General features: G+C 48.6%; 2 protein-coding genes across 2 annotated transcripts; both read left to right on the forward strand.

Moving 5' to 3' along the window:
* Positions 1 to 637: 637 nt before the first annotated feature.
* On the forward strand, positions 638 to 9,369 carry EIF5A2 (eukaryotic translation initiation factor 5A2). Its single transcript, XM_086467853.1, has 4 exons — positions 638 to 836; positions 2,394 to 2,498; positions 4,317 to 4,448; positions 5,086 to 9,369. The coding sequence occupies exons 1-4, from the start codon at positions 672 to 674 to the stop codon at positions 5,143 to 5,145; spliced, it is 462 nt and encodes a 153-aa protein (XP_086323979.1). The 5' UTR covers positions 638 to 671; the 3' UTR covers positions 5,146 to 9,369.
* Positions 9,370 to 9,525: 156 nt separating this feature from the next.
* Positions 9,526 to 11,574, forward strand: RPL22L1 (ribosomal protein L22 like 1). The gene is made up of 4 exons (XM_086467854.1): positions 9,526 to 9,568; positions 9,938 to 10,030; positions 10,434 to 10,555; positions 11,322 to 11,574. The coding sequence occupies exons 1-4, from the start codon at positions 9,560 to 9,562 to the stop codon at positions 11,464 to 11,466; spliced, it is 369 nt and encodes a 122-aa protein (XP_086323980.1). The 5' UTR covers positions 9,526 to 9,559; the 3' UTR covers positions 11,467 to 11,574.
* Positions 11,575 to 15,250: the final 3,676 nt, after the last annotated feature.

A 15,250-nucleotide genomic window follows, 5' to 3' on the forward strand; every position in this document is an offset into this window, starting at 1 on the left:
GGCCAATGAGCGCGGCGGCCGGCGGAAGCGAGAGGGCGGGGCTGGGCCGTGCGCGGTGCGCGCGCTCCCCGCCGCCCGCCGCCCCTTCCCGCCGCCCGCCGCAGTGGTCCGGGCGCGTGTGCGCGGCGCCGTGCCCCGCCGTGCCCCCGCCCCGCCCCGGCCCCGGCCCCGGCCCCGGCCTGCCCGGCCTCCCCGACCATCCTCGCAAGGTAAAAAGGGGCCGCGGCGCCGCTCGGGGCGCAGCGCCCGGGGCCGTGCGCGGTTGGGCCGCGGCGCTGAGGGGACGGGGAAGTGGGGGGGCGGGGGGTGAAGCGGGCCCGAGGGGCGGGCGGGCAGGCGCCGCCGCCACCGGGGAGGTGTGTGGAGCGGGCGGGGGGGAGGCTGGGGCCCTCGGCACGTGGCGGGGAGCGCGGCTGCTCGCCTCCCGCCCGCCTGCCCACCAGGCACGTGTGGCGGAGCGAGGCGGGCCCGGCCCGCCCTCCCCGCCCCGGGGCGCCGCCATCGCGCTGCCCTCGCCGGGGGGGGGGGAGGTGGTTGGGTGTGTGTCGTCGTCCCGTTCCCCGCCCCTCCCCGCCCTCCCCTCGCCTCCTCCCCGGTCCTTCCCGCCGGCGGGGCTCCGAGCCCGACGCCTCTCGCTTGTCTGCAGCCCCCGCCGCCAGCCCCCCACCGCCATGGCCGACGAGCTCGACTTCACCACGGGCGATGCCGGCGCCTCCTTCACCTACCCCATGCAGTGCTCGGCGCTGCGGAAGAACGGCTTCGTGGTGCTCAAGGGGCGCCCCTGCAAGATCGTGGAGATGTCCACCTCCAAGACGGGCAAGCACGGCCACGCCAAGGTGAGCGCCCCCCGCCCCCCCCCCCCCTCCCCCCCCCTCCCCCCCCCTCCCCGGGGCGGGCTCGGCGAGCCCCGATCTGTTGCACGGCCCGCAGCGTGCGCTGCGGCTCCCGGCCCTCCGAGCGGCATCGGCACGGCACGGCACGGCACGGCACGGCTGGCCGAGAGGGAACGGTGTAGCGTTGCGTTTGGCAGAGCCTGGGTCCTGCCTTGGCCCTTCCCGCAGCCGTGTCTCCTCGCCCTGGAGCTGGCTCGAGGCTTTCCAGTAAAGTGGGAAGGCTTGAGGACACGGGGTTGGGTTGGTATTTTGTTGTTTTGGTTTTAGTTTTCTCCCAACTTGTTAAAAAGTTTTAAGGCTGGTGGTGATAAAACCTGTTTCTGTAGTGGGGGTAGGGTAAATTCTGGAAGGGGGGGGGGGGGGGGGGGGGGGCTGATGAAATCACTAGGGCGTGGTTGGATTGTGCTGTCGCTGCCCACCGAAGCACTTTTACGCCTGCCCGTGCTAGCGGACTTCCACGATGACAGCGCTCGACTTCAGCCCTCGCTAAAAGTGCCCAGGTGCTGTTACGTAATCCAGAGGAACTCAGCGGACGAGTGTTACCTCTGTGGGCCTACTCTGGCCCTGTTTTGCTGGCTCGCCTTGCTGCTGCTTTCCTTTTTTTCAGCACTGAGCGAGGAGTACCTTCCCCCTCCTGCGTCCCAGCAGGGACATTCTTGGGCTGCTGTCTGAGGCTGCAGTCCTGCTGCCGAAGCAGTTGGCTTCTGCAGCTGTCCAGAGCTTGGGCCAAGTCTAGGCGCCCCTTTCGTTAATTCAACCACTCTTTACGGTGGGTATGTTAGAGTTTAGAGAGAGATCCGTTACAAGCACAGACTAATTATAGAGTTCTAGGCTTCCACAACATTATATGATACATGTAGGTGGGTAAAGTATTTTGGATTCATCAAAGCTAGAGTATACCAAACCCTTGCTGGCTTTTTCCTTTCTCCCTCCCCTTGCGTTTTTATGGCTCGTTTTATTAGACAGATCCAGTTTTTATTAAATACCAAAACAATTGTGAGCGTGAAAGGACCTGAGAAGAGCAGGCTATGAATTGGTAATCTAGGCACTAGCTGCAGTGGACGGCGGCTGCTAGCATAAAGGGAGGTGGGGGCTCCTTTAATCTCTGTGCATGACCACCTCTTCTTTTCCCCTTAACCTTCAGGTCCTCACGGACACGTGAGAAACATGACAGTGTTTCTCAGAACAGCTAGAACTTGAAGTAACCATCTGCATAACCGCTGCATACTCAGAGCTCTAACTTGCTGCCCTAAAACTACAGGAGGCCATGGCTGTGGAAGATAACAGCGGCTGATTTTCGTTCTCGTGTGGTGCGAAAGGGTGCGAGAGGCCTTCCCTTGGGGCTCGGGCTGCTCTCATACCACAAGCCAAGGGTCTAGGCAGAATCTGGTATCACGTGTGGTCTTTTAGAAAACTGCATGGGACCAGCAATACCAGTGGCAATGGCATCTTGCTTCTCTAGGACCAGCAGTAACTGGTGTTATTTTTGTTCTCTTATAGGTCCACTTGGTTGGTATTGATATCTTCACTGGTAAAAAATATGAAGATATTTGCCCGTCAACTCATAACATGGATGTTCCAAATATCAAGAGGAATGATTACCAGGTGAGTTAACAGCGACTGTGTCCTCCCACGCATTAAGAGGCTTTATACTAAAAGAGAGAAGATTTAGAGTAGATGTAAGGAAGACAGTTTTTACAATGAGGGTGGTGAATCACTGGACCAGGGTGCCCAGAGAGGTGGTAGAAGCCCTGTGCCCTGAAACTTTTAAGGTCAGGTTGGATGAGGCTCTGAGCAACCTGATCCAGCTAAAGACATCCCTGCTCGCTGCAGGGGGGTTGGACTAGGTGACCTTTAAAGGTCCCCTCCAACCCAAACTGTTCTATGATACTCCTCATACCACGCATAAACTCTCTTCATCCCAAAATGCGCTTCTTGATTAATCAAGTGCTGTTGTCAGAATTAATGGAATTTGCCTGTCTACACATGACATTGCTGAACTTGTAGCGTTTACTGAATCGTTAAAACTGCTGGAGCTCGCTGATGGAGAGCTCCTTACTGTGCTACCAACCTCGTGTTACAGTGGCAATCTTTAGAAATGACAGGTAATAGACATAATGCAGAACTTCATTTTTTTTATAGCTCACATTGTAAGGTCGCTGCTTTATTCTTTGTGATACTGGCATCCTTCAGAATCTGGGGAGAGGTTATCCCTGCTGCAAGTTATTATTGATTACAGGATAATCAAGATCTCACTTAACATAAATTTGAATCTAAGCATATACTGTCTTTTATAATTTCATCTTCCCGTGGGGTAGATGAATCAACAAGACCGTTTTAAACTGCATCTGATGCCAATTCTGACTTGCTACAGCGCTTTCTGCTCCTGGCGTGGAAGCTGGCTTTAGTTGATCTCAAGTCATTTTGGTGCTCCTGAGCTCTGCTCTGAAATAGACGTGTGGAGGGAACTTGGCAGCTTCTGTAACTTCTGTAGTGCCTTCTGTGGTGTGGATAGTGAGCTCTTCAAAGCAGCACGATCCGGGTTCTGAGTTGTAACGGGTCAGCTGTCTTCCCATTGTCTTGGCAGTGGTTCTGGTCAGGACCCAATATATCCACATCAGCTGGAAAGCTGCAGTTGCTTGACAAAGCCCAGGTTCAGAGTGTTGGCAACTCTTCACAGCAGCTGGTGCTGTTTGAATAAAGTGTGACTGGCCCGTTTTGGGGCTCAGACCTTCCAAGAGATTCTTAGTGTTACGTTGGTGATCTTTCTCTCGTGTCCTTGGGTCCTTACTGCTACTGAAATTGTTGCTGTTTATCAGATTGTTAGGGCTGCCGTTTGGGTTTACTGCTACGTGTTCCAAGTTCCCTAACCTGCTCTGTCAAGACAGCTGTTCCCCTCAGCTCAGGAGTTTGGTTAGGCTGAAAACTGCACTATAAAAGTCCAGAGCTTGGTGGATGTTCCCTAATTTATTCATTAGCCTTGAACGTAAACGATCTCATTGTACAAATGAAGGTATAGAAGCGTATGGTTCAACCGTTGCGCACTTGGTACGCTTCACAGAAGCAATGCTGTTCAGGGAACACCATTCCAGTGGTTGGTTCTAATTCACAGGTGTGAAAAGCTGAACCGGTGACCTGGAAGCAATACATTTTATAAACCACAAGGATGGGGTTTGCAGTGCCCCATGTAGAAGGAAGTAACCAGCAGGGTTCTGGTGGTTCTTGACAGCTACAGTTGGCCTAACTCTTCAGCCCTCTAAACTGTTGTTAAAAATTGACTTAAATTAGGTCCTTGACTATTACAAACACAGTACTAAAGAATTAATGTGACAGGTAGAGTTCACTGCCTTATGCTTATCTTCAGCTACTGCCTACTAGTGACTACTGATGTCAGACTTCCTAAAAGTGAACTTCTCTTCACAGCTGATAGGTATTCAGGATGGGTATCTCTCCCTGCTGACAGAAAGTGGTGAAGTTCGTGAGGATCTAAAGTTGCCAGAAGGGGATCTTGGCAAGGAAATAGAAGGAAAATTCAATGCCAATGAAGATGTGCAGGTAAGTATAGTGGGCAGACCAGAAGAGCTATGGTTAATTCCCCTTGATTACACAGTGAAGAAGTCATCTTCTGATACTGGCCATTTGATCTCTCTGTTAAGAGCGGGTTAGAAGCCCTGGAAGTGGTCCTGTGAGGTGCAGAAGGACTCCTGTAGTGGAGCACTCGGTGTGGCGCTGCAGCCTGGCTCAGTCAGGCCACACGAGTGTCTCGGAAGCGTGGGGAAATCCTCGCAGTGCTCTCCGCACGCTGGGGACTGGAGCCTTCAGGCTTGCTTCATTGGGACCCGGTGTAGAGCTTTGTGATGTAGCCCGAGTCGTCTAGTTTGCTACGGTAGCCCTGCAGACTGGAGTGGCTCTGCAGACTGGAGTCTCTACTGGGCCACACCAGTTGCCAGTTCCGGTCTGTTGCAGGAGCTGGTTTGTCGTCGTGTGTTGTACGAGCCTCGCGCTGCCGGCCGAGGCAGGAGGTACGGCGAGGAGCACGTGGGTGGGAAGGGCAGATATTGTGGAAGTTTTTCTAATTGACTGAATTCCACCAGCTTCAACTTCCTTTTTTCTTCTCGGGAGAGATAATAAAATGTGAAAGTCTGTAACTTCTGGCATGGGTTGGAGCTCACCTGTCTGTCTTTTCTTCCAGATATCCGTCATAAGTGCAATGAATGAAGAATGTGCTGTAGCCATAAAGCCTTGCAAATAAGGAGGATCGCCAGGCTCGGGCAACTGCTCAGGTCTGGACAAACCACAGATCTATAAATTTGGTTCTTATTGTCACCAAAGCTCTGGCCTTCACAAGCAACCTCATTTCTTTTTTGAATTGTTAAAAAGCAGTGCTGGATTCTGGATTAGTGTTGCAGGCTAACTGGCAGTTTTCAAAATCACTGAGATTTTAATTCCTTAATTGTAACTATTTTAACATTCCTGTGGGTTTCAGCTATGGATCTAAGAAACCAATCAGGTGTTACTAGTGGATATATTTTTATTTGCTTGAGCAAAACAGTGTTTGTCTGTATGAACAGACAAAATACAGTATTCAGGGGCTTTTAGATAAGCTGGTAGGTATCTAGGATTATAAAGTGACCTAGAGCACAAATAGTATTTTTCTTGACATGTTTAGGTAGAACTGACAATAAAAGTAGCATTTTTTTTTTTTTAAAAAAAAAAAAAAGCTTAAGTATTTTGTGGATTGGGACTCTTGCAGAACTGTAGGTGCCAATCGCAACTTTTAGACCAAGAAACTCAAGTGATCAAAAATGCCAGCTGGCTTGACCAAGCCCCAGTGGCCATGTGCAACTTAACTGTATTACCTCTGTATTCTTCTTCGCCAACTTGTTGGCTTATTGTAACGATAAAATGGTGTCAAAGCCTACCTGTGGTTTAGGCAGGCAGTTGGAATATTGGGTAGGTAAGAGATAGATAGGTCAAGGGGACACAAAGGTGAGAATGGATGTTAAAGCTATAGACTTTCACTCGAGGCCTTTGTCAGACTTGAAAAATAAAATAGAAAAATGCAGTTCAATTGCTTTCCTTTATTGTATTTATCTTAAACTATAAAAGGGTGACAAACTCCATGGGAATGTGTTGCAGTGCTTCCAGCTTTAGGTTTTAATCTTCAGGTTCAGACCATATTTTTGTAGCACAGGGACCACATGTTTTCAGAAAGTGGGACAAACTGTAGCATTGAGCCTAAACTAAATGCATGTGATTCTTTTTAAAAAAACTTAAAACTATTGTGTTTTCGAAATAGAGACTTGACAGACAATACTGAACAACCATGGCTTAACTATAAAAGTAATTAAATGGCTGCATAGTTACGAAAGCTAGCTCCTGTCCAAGGGAGTTCTGAGTCATTGAAACACGCATGCATGCCTCCAACTATTTAGTAGCTTAACGGGCAAACACGAGGCTTTTCGCAGCAATAGTTAGGGAAGGATAACTGGCCTGCTCCTGCTTAAGGCATTCAACTTGAATTCTAAGACTTGGTGACTCTTCATGAGCGGGGAAACTTCCTTAGTCCGTGGCTCAGACCTCTCCTCACGGTTGATCAATTGTTTCCTGAACTTGCCTTAAGCTTCAGTGGCTGTTGGCTGATGGAGGACAACTTGTGAGCACGTGGCCTGCTGCCCGGGACAGCACGCACCGTTCACACTGTTGGCAGCGAGAGTCAGACTTTGTGCTGCTGTTAACGGCTTAAAATGTTTGCAGCTTAATCGTAGGAACTCTCTAATCCCCAAAGGGCTCGTGGCAAAACTGCCCTTGTACATACTGTGGCGGGATTAGCAAATCTTGGAGGTCTAACGTTTCCCACAGACTTCTGGTGACAGGGAGGGCGGTACAGTGAAGGTAACGACAGCAATAAATATCCTCCGGTCATAAAGCACAGTTACCTGGGGCGCCCGGCAGAAGTAGGATGCTCTTGCCTAGCCCAGTACACGTTGCAGGTGAACTCTATAAATAGCACCTTGACTGAAATGGCAAAACTGCTTAAAAAAAAAAAAAGGGCAAGCTGTAGATGCAAGAGATGGCAATGCCATCAGAATAATCAGAATAGCTTTGAGGTGCACGTGGAGTAGTTCAAGCGAGCCTGCACTATGCTGCTTTCTGCCTCTCCATCGAGCTGGTACCTGAAAGACAGGCTCTGTTGGCTTTGGAGGTGACTGTGAAACAACTGGTGATGGTCTCGACAGCAAGCTGAGCTGTGTGATGTCCAAGGGGAAGTCACAGGTTGCTATGTCAAACTAATGCAAGCTCTAATGCTGTCACCGCACCACGAATGCTTCTAATGTGCTTGAAAACGACAAGAGTGGGATTTGTCCTTGTTCTGGTAGTGCTTTAGTCTACTTCCAGGTGCCTGTCTGTCCTCTAAAACCTTGTTGGAAGATAGGTATTTGATGCCACTGGCCCACAATTGAAGCATTTACTTAAGCCTGTAAGCTGTGTGGGACGAGGGCTGGCTTTTGTCCTGTTCCTGCAAGCGGGGTCCTGGTCTGACTGGAGTTTTCACGTACTACAGCAATCTAAAGATAGAAGTTTTATGACCTCCAGCTTGCTGGAAGAGCCCTCCTTGGGACATAAGGATGTCCTTCTATTGCAACCTTCAGTTCTGCAAGATTTAAATGATTAAGTACTTCCTTCTAGGTTTGTTCTTAGGTACTTAGTTGTCTTTCGTGAAGCACTTCGGACACTACGGAAGTGCAGAGCATTGGCTTGTCATGCATGAAGTTTCCCATAGGTAATACATAAGCATGAGTCTTAAGCATAATCTCCAAGTTTATGTAAGGTTAAAAGTTGCTTCTAAATTAGAACATGTATTTGAGGCATTTTTTTTTCCAAAGTAAGATGTTTCAGTTTACTGTCAGAATCGTTTGCAACAAACTTTGTTTGTGATCAGTAGTCCATATAGATGTGTATTTTTCAGATCCCTAGCCAAACGCTGAGGGATGTTCTCCTTTCATAGCTTTACTTTAAAACAAATCTTACCAATGTATTTGTTCTGTAGTACTGTCTTAACACTTAAATTGTGTCAAAACCGAAAACTATAAACTTCTAATAGCTGATGGCAATTGCTTAAGAGTAAAGGCTGTGAAAACTAGGAGGTGAAGAGAAGTATTTCCACTCCAGATAACGCATTTTCTTTTTTTATGGCTCCAATTCACTGAGTTTCTCTTACTACTTTACAGCATTGGAAAGACTGCAGTGTTTCCTGCCTCAAATGTTGGCAAATAATACTTTAAGATTTCAATAGATCCTTCTAATTTTTGCTTATAATGGTGGTTTTTCAACTAGGCTCTTGCTAGTTGAGCCATGTTCTCAGGGCTGTTGTGTTTGGTTTGGTTTTTTTTTTAAGAAGTTAGCTGAATTTCATTGTTTTAACGTAACTGCTTTCAAGCCTCTTGCAGGTTTTTCTAATCCACAGTGTATCCAGAAATGGTGCACAGTCTGTAGTTTCACAATACAGGTAATTTTACATAATCTGTAAAAAAAAAAAAAGTCAAATTTATTGACAGTTCAAACTCTTATGGTTACTGCAGGTCAGTCTCTCAGAATTCGAAATTCAATAAATCCCACTTTTTTTTTTTTTTTGGTTGAGTAATTTAGAATGTAGTTTGTTACAGTAGAACTAAACTTCAGGAAAAAAAAAATGACCTTGTTAAGGATATTTTGAGTATCTCGCTTATATGCTGAGAATGTTAATGAAGGCGTTGTGGGGGGAGCAGGGTGGAGCGTTCGGCAGCTCAGCACGGTACGCCGGGACGGTCGGAAGTCTCTGCAGCACCTGCAGCCTGGCCCTACAGTATTTGGCATCTGAGAGTCACTTGGTTTGTGAACTTGAACCGAAACATTTGCTACGTATTGCTGTATCACAGAAACCCCCTGTTGTCCTGTGCTGTATCTTGTTAAGGGTAACTTGTTCGGTGTGGCTTCCAAAATGTGTGGAAAAGAGAGGAATGATGGTGATGACTCATTTTACTGATCTTGGCAAAAACCAAACCCTGTAAATCATGTGAGCCGGGAATGGCCGTCCTCGGGGTTCCAAGGCTTTCAGATGCTGTGGGAGCTGTGTTGTTTTCAGCACCGCAAACGATCGGGGGGAAAAAAGATGTCTGTTTGGGTTTTGTTGTTGGTTTTTTTTTTTTTCTTTTGCTCCAGAAATAATAAAAAGATGTCAGTGCTGTGGGGAAGCTGGGTGCTGGTTAAGAGGAGAGGGGCCGCGGGGAGAGCCTGGAATGCCTCGGCGAAGCGTCGAAGGGACCTGCGAGCTCCAGCCCTGAGGACAGCCGGGCCCCAGGCGCGGTCCCCGCCTCCAGCCAGCACCCTCGGCTTCCCTGCGGCTTGGGCGGGAGCGAGGGAAACGCTTGCGGCCCTGTCCTACGGAAATAAAACCGGGAAATCGTAAATAAAAAGGTGACTCGTTCATGCTGAAGCCGTGTGGAGTCTCTCTGTGCCTCGGGGGAAACATGGCCGCCGGGAGAGGGCCCACAGCCTCCCGGCATGCCCTGGGTGGCGCGGCCCCGCCCACCGCCGCGCGCTTGCGTCATGTCGTCACCGCCGGGGTATAAAAGCGTGGCGTGGGCGGCGAGGCCTCCTTTCTGCGGGAGCGGCGGGCGGGCGGCATGGCGCCGGTGAGAGCGAGCGGGGGCTGCGGGCCGCGGCGCCGCCGCCGCCGAGGGGCGGGTGTGGGGCGAGGGAGGGCCTCCCGGGGCCTGCGGGCGCGGTGAGGGCCGCTCTGCAGGCGGGGGCCGCGGGAGCTGGCGGCCTTCCGGCGAGCGGCGCCCCGCGGGAGGGTGGCGGCGGGCCGGGGCCGGGGCCTGGGCCTGGGCCCGGGCCCGGGCCGGGGAGAGCCGGCTGCAGTGAACCGCGCCCTCCAGGCGGTGTCGGCCTGGGCCGGTGGCCGCCACACGCCGCCGCGGGGTCCCCCTCGGCCGTGTCCCCCTTGGCGCTGATAAAAAAGCTTTTCGGGTTGTTGATGTTGGGTTTCTTTGGTGTTTTAGCAAAAGGACAGAAAATCCAAAAAGTCAACCTGGAAGTTTTGCCTTGACTTGACCCATCCCGTGGAAGATGGAATCTTTGATTCTGGGAATTTTGTAAGTCGTGGTTTTGCTCATCCTTGTGGTGCATAGTGTAATAAAGGCCTCGGTGCGGTACGGTAGCTGAATTACAGCTGAAAAGTTACACTCTAAATTCGTAAAATCAACAGCTGTTCTTGAAATTCTGGTCACTTTTTGAAAGTTTTCTGGGTTTAGATGTCTTTTACAGACAAGATGCTTCATACCTGACCATGAATAAAACTGTTTAAATTAAATCCTGTTTTAGCACGGGGGTCATCTTTTTAATTACATGCTATAAAATCTTACTGCACTGTAAATACTTGCTATCAGGATATAAGTAAACACTGATTTTTAACACTGCTATATGACTAGGGTCCCTTCCCTAGTTCATACCTAGGGTGCCATTCCCTAGCGTCCTATTTCTTCAATGTTGAAACAGGAACAGTTCCTAAAGGAGAAGGTTAAGGTCAATGGAAAAACTGGGAACTTGGGCAACACCGTTCACATCGAACGTCTGAAGAACAAGATCACGGTGACGTCCGAGAAGCAGTTCTCTAAAAGGTTGGCACGGGTTTCCTTTTGTTGTATTTCGGATTGTGGATTTTGAACGTGAGGCCCTTCTGATAGGTGCAGAGAAGGTGTTGCTTTGACCTTCGTAGCGCTCGTAAATACCAGTGAAAGGCGTAATTCAAACAGATTTACAATATTAGATCTTTAAAAACCTGCTTTTTAAAACTCAGGAATCGATTGCAAGTTAGTGCTCCTTCTAATACAAGCATAGTAAGACAGAGATGTTTTGTAGAGGTTGTTAAAGTGTGCCAAGGGAAGGCAGGCTTTTAAAAGCCATGCTGAGGTCATGTCACGGGCAGCTGTTTTATTACTTCATGGGTTGTATTAAAATGTACGTGTACGCGATACGTCGTGTTGCAAAAGAGCCTCTTAAGTCAAGTGTAGCCTTAAACTGCTTAGTGTGCTGGGCCCTGCAGCAGATGAGTACGCTGATGAGAGGTACAGTTCTTCCCTGCATCCCCCTTCATTTGCCGATGCAGATGCACCAGCATCTGTTGTGGTAGAGCGAGGTTTAGAACCTCTTCTCGGGGCTTTTGAGTTATTGGCATCGTGCTATGTAGTCAAAAAGCATCCAGTAATAAATTCTTATACATTTGGAATGAAACACGCTTTTATTATCTGCTAGACGTGCTAATTTTTTATTTCTGGGTACGATTAGTGTGGTGTTGCCCAGCTAGAGCAGTGTCTTGGGTGGAGTGCAGACAGCAGTAGGGGTTGCTAAATGATGAGGCTCTAACGTGTAATTACTGTTTTTAAGGTACCTGAAATACCTCACAAAGAAGTACCTCAAGAAGAACAATCTGCGTGACTGGCTTCGTGTGGTTGCGTCCGACAAGGAGACATACGAACTGCGCTACTTCCAGATCAGTCAAGATGAAGAAGGGTCAGAGTCTGAGGAATAACTGCAGCTTAGCTTTATACTCCCTGCAGAGTACAAAAGACTAGAACATCTATTTATAAGAACAGTTAACTTATTGGTGAATAAAGATTTTGTACCCTGTTTGACAGAGCATGGTTGGGTTTATAGCCTTTTTCTTCAAGTCTAATTAAAACCAGCTCGGGGAATCATTTGATTTGCAGTTCTCCTTCTATTGCTAGAAATCAGAGCTGTTCAACGCTCAAACAGTGAAGTGCAAGTAGAAAAGCACCGAGCCCTCTGCTCAGCACAAGCGTGGGACGGTTACGTCAGGGTTGCATCATGCTGGTACAAACAATGCTGGAGCTTTTTGTGACTGGAAGTACCAGCTCCTTCTGCTAATTTATGTGGAGCTGATGTTACTGTATTTTTAATAAAAGTTTACTTTTAATTATTTTAGTTAAAAAAAAAACAGGCTTAGACATTCTAAAAGACGTTTTCTTTCTGTGTGATTTATCTAAATCATTAATTGGTTGTAGTATTCCTGTGTATAACCATGAGCCAAACTGGAGTGATTCGTTAGCCGGGTTTATGTTAGATGGACGAGTAAGGAGGTGGAGATGAGTCTCATTGCCAGCATCGAGCTAAAACAGCTTCAAGGAAGCAGCGAGATGGGCTTTAGTGTTGGCAGGGGCTGAATCCCATTGAATCCTTACAGACATTTCTGCTTCTGTGATGGTGTAATTTATGGGTCTTGTATTTGACTGCTGGGGTTACTTCTTTAATACAAGCATTTCTTTAGTGCAAGTGGCTGGTTCTTCATTGAAACACAGGTCACTCCACATCCTGTAAACCAGCTCTTTGTCATACCAAGGGAAATTTGAGTAGTTTTCACTAGGAAAAAGCGGTATCAGTGAGCCCGTGGTTGCAGTACCTATGGCATGCGTGTGCCTTTCAGTGCCTGCTCTGGCAGGCTGGTGGTGTGCTCTGCGTGGGATCAGGTAGAATGTTGGCTCCCCGCTTCCAGTGCAGTGGTGAGCTCTGGGACTGGTGGTGCTGTATTTGTTTAACACCACAAAACAGGGCTGCCTGTAGGCTCAGGTATAACTTTGTGCTTGAACACGTCTAGTTTAGGCTGAAGTGTGCCTGCTGAATTGTTTAATTTCCTGATGATATTAATTTAGCATTGTTTTTGCTGGCGAACCTCTGAGACAGACTATTTAAGAGAGCTGCCAAAGCACAAAGCAATGCATTAACTGTTGCATGACACCCACTTGTGCTGCCTAAACCTACGTGGAGAGGACGGAAGGGGAGATGAATGCTGTCAGCAGCCTTGGGGTCTCGTTTGTCATTGTTCAATGCGCTTGAGCAGCTGTTCCTGAAGTGTGGCCCGGGGAGACGAGAGGAAGCAGCAGTGGAACAACAGCTACTTGTGTTAATCTCTGCCTTGATTTGTTTCATTTTGCTCTTTCAGAGCTAGCAAAAGGAAGGGAGCAGCATGTGTAACTGGCTGCAAGGCTGAGGATTATTTCCTACCTCGTGTATGTTGAGCTTTGTGTCCTTCTGTGGAAATAAACCACCTGAAGTCCTGCCCCCTCACCTAGGGCACTGGGTACTGCCAGAGTGCTGCCTCGGAATTTCCTGTTTGAGAAAAATCAGGCAGTTTTGAAGCAGCAATTAAAGGTGGCTGTGTTCCTCCTTTTCTGGAGATCCAAAGGATTGCTGTTGCTTTTAAAAAGTGGTTACAGGATTGGTGGTTAATACTGGACCGAACAAGCAGCATTGCTTAACTTAGTGCAGCAAAGAAAACAGACCAGAGGTTTTCAAACACCGGCAGCTTTACTGTGAGAAACAAAGGGCACGGTGAACAGCTGCGTTTCAAAATACGTCCCCACCTGTGTTGTCAGAGCTGTGTTTTATGTGGCGATACATCCTTTACGTGAGACTGACACCACAAAACTGTCCTGATTAAGTGGAATGAGCACAAACACAGTCAGAGCCAATAGGCTCGTGCTGCCCTGTTATCCTGCCTTTCAAAGCAGGCTGGCAGCTACACCGTGGTTGTGTAGCCTGGCAGATACAGCTTGTCATTAGTCAAAAGATGGGAAAACGAGGCCTGGGATTTCAAGCAAACGACGTATTTCATAGCTGGCTGTGGAGGAAAACTGCCAAGGTGCTCATGTGAGCTTTATTACTCACTGGGCTTCACTGCAGTGGGGATGCTGTCCGGGAATTCCTTCCCCCAGTGCTTGAAAACATGTTGAACCTCGGGAAACCAAAATTCCGAGTTTCTGGTAACTCTAACAAGTGTGGATTTAGAGTGATTAATCAATTGAGGAAAATTTTCCTTCCTCTAGATAGCAGCCAGATGTTTCTGTTTTACCCCTGCATTGCTGCCCGGGCTCTGTTGGCTGTACCCAGAGCCTCCCGTCCAGCTCTGGAGCGTGCGGGCTGTTACAGCTCTCTCGTGCAGTTAGGAGCTTTATCGGGTCGGTGGAATCAGCCAAGGCATGTATGTGGGTGTTACACAAAGAGGGGAGTTTTAAGTATAAATAGAGCTGTTGATTTTTAAAGTTTCATGGAGAAAAAGTAGCTGGAGTACAGAGATGAGAAGCCGACCTCAGACAAAGCTTCAGAAAAATGGCGATTCTTTCATATTTTCATGTATTTCACAGCTGAAGAGGCCAGGTGGAACGAAGGTGGCAGGCCGAAAACAGCTGGTTGTTGTTCACGTGAGGTAATTAACACAAATCATCCAGATTGGAATAGAAGTGAGCTTTTTTTGAAAGCCAGAGGTCAGCATTTCTCTGATCTTCGGTGGGCTCTAACTCATGGAGATGGCAGCTCTACCCGGGTACCTCCACCGGGGGGACCTGGCATGCCGATTGGGTTTTGCCGATTGTTTTTTTCCGACTAGAATCTGCTGTAAAATAACCAGGTCGGTTTGTCTTTGTTTTGAAAGTTAAGCTTGAAAATGGGCAGGATTGACCGTCGGAATTTTCCATATTTAGTGCTGGACAAGAGCCCAGAAAAGCCCTGCTGGAGGGAGGGACGGGCCCTCCTCGGAGCTGCGGAGTCGCGTGCTCCTGCGTCAGCCAGGTGATGAAGCTGCGGGGGAAAATAACGCACCCACCGCGTGAAAACTTCGCAGGGGAGCAGGGCTGCTGCCGAGTTCGGTCCTCATGGCTCCTCAGTAGCCTGCTCAGGTTGAGTGCTCGGGGTGTTTTAGGATTTCCAGAAGGGCTAAGCACAAAATCCAGCAGGATTGAAAGCTTTGGGAGCACTGCTTCACCTCCACCTAGCTGAGACCCCCGGTTCCTCAAGCCAGAAGTTTAATTTGGAAAGAGGAACAACATTGGCAAAGCAGTAACTGCACTGGTAGCACAGCAGATGGGCCAGGGCCAGCACCCGCCAGCTTGGGGCTCAAGAGGGCAGTGGCACCCTAACTCCTGCAATACAGCCAGAATTATATATATATTTTATTTTTTTTTTCTCCCCCCTTTCATTTTTCAATAAACGTTTCTCACCTGCATTTCTCAAAAAATGTTTTCACTGCTCTCTTCCAAATAAAATCCGTTTATGAGAGACTTCCCACACACGGAAAATTGCCATGTCTGGCGAATAAAAATTGAAACAGCGATTTCTAAGTGCCAGAGCTACGCGGCTGTTGCCAGAGCAGCAGTAGCAGCACCGCGAAGGCTATTTATGTGTGAGCACACAGAGATGCTATTTTTCTGCACCATCATTCTCTTATCGCCTCTGCTGCAGCAAAACTCTTACTGGCTTCCATTAAAAAAAAAAAGAACAACAAACCCAAGATTTCACCAATC

The sequence above is a fragment of the Leptosomus discolor genome, chromosome 7 (assembly GCF_034619465.1).
Source record: "Leptosomus discolor isolate bLepDis1 chromosome 7, bLepDis1.hap2, whole genome shotgun sequence".
In the NCBI taxonomy this organism is placed as follows: domain Eukaryota; kingdom Metazoa; phylum Chordata; class Aves; order Leptosomiformes; family Leptosomidae; genus Leptosomus; species Leptosomus discolor.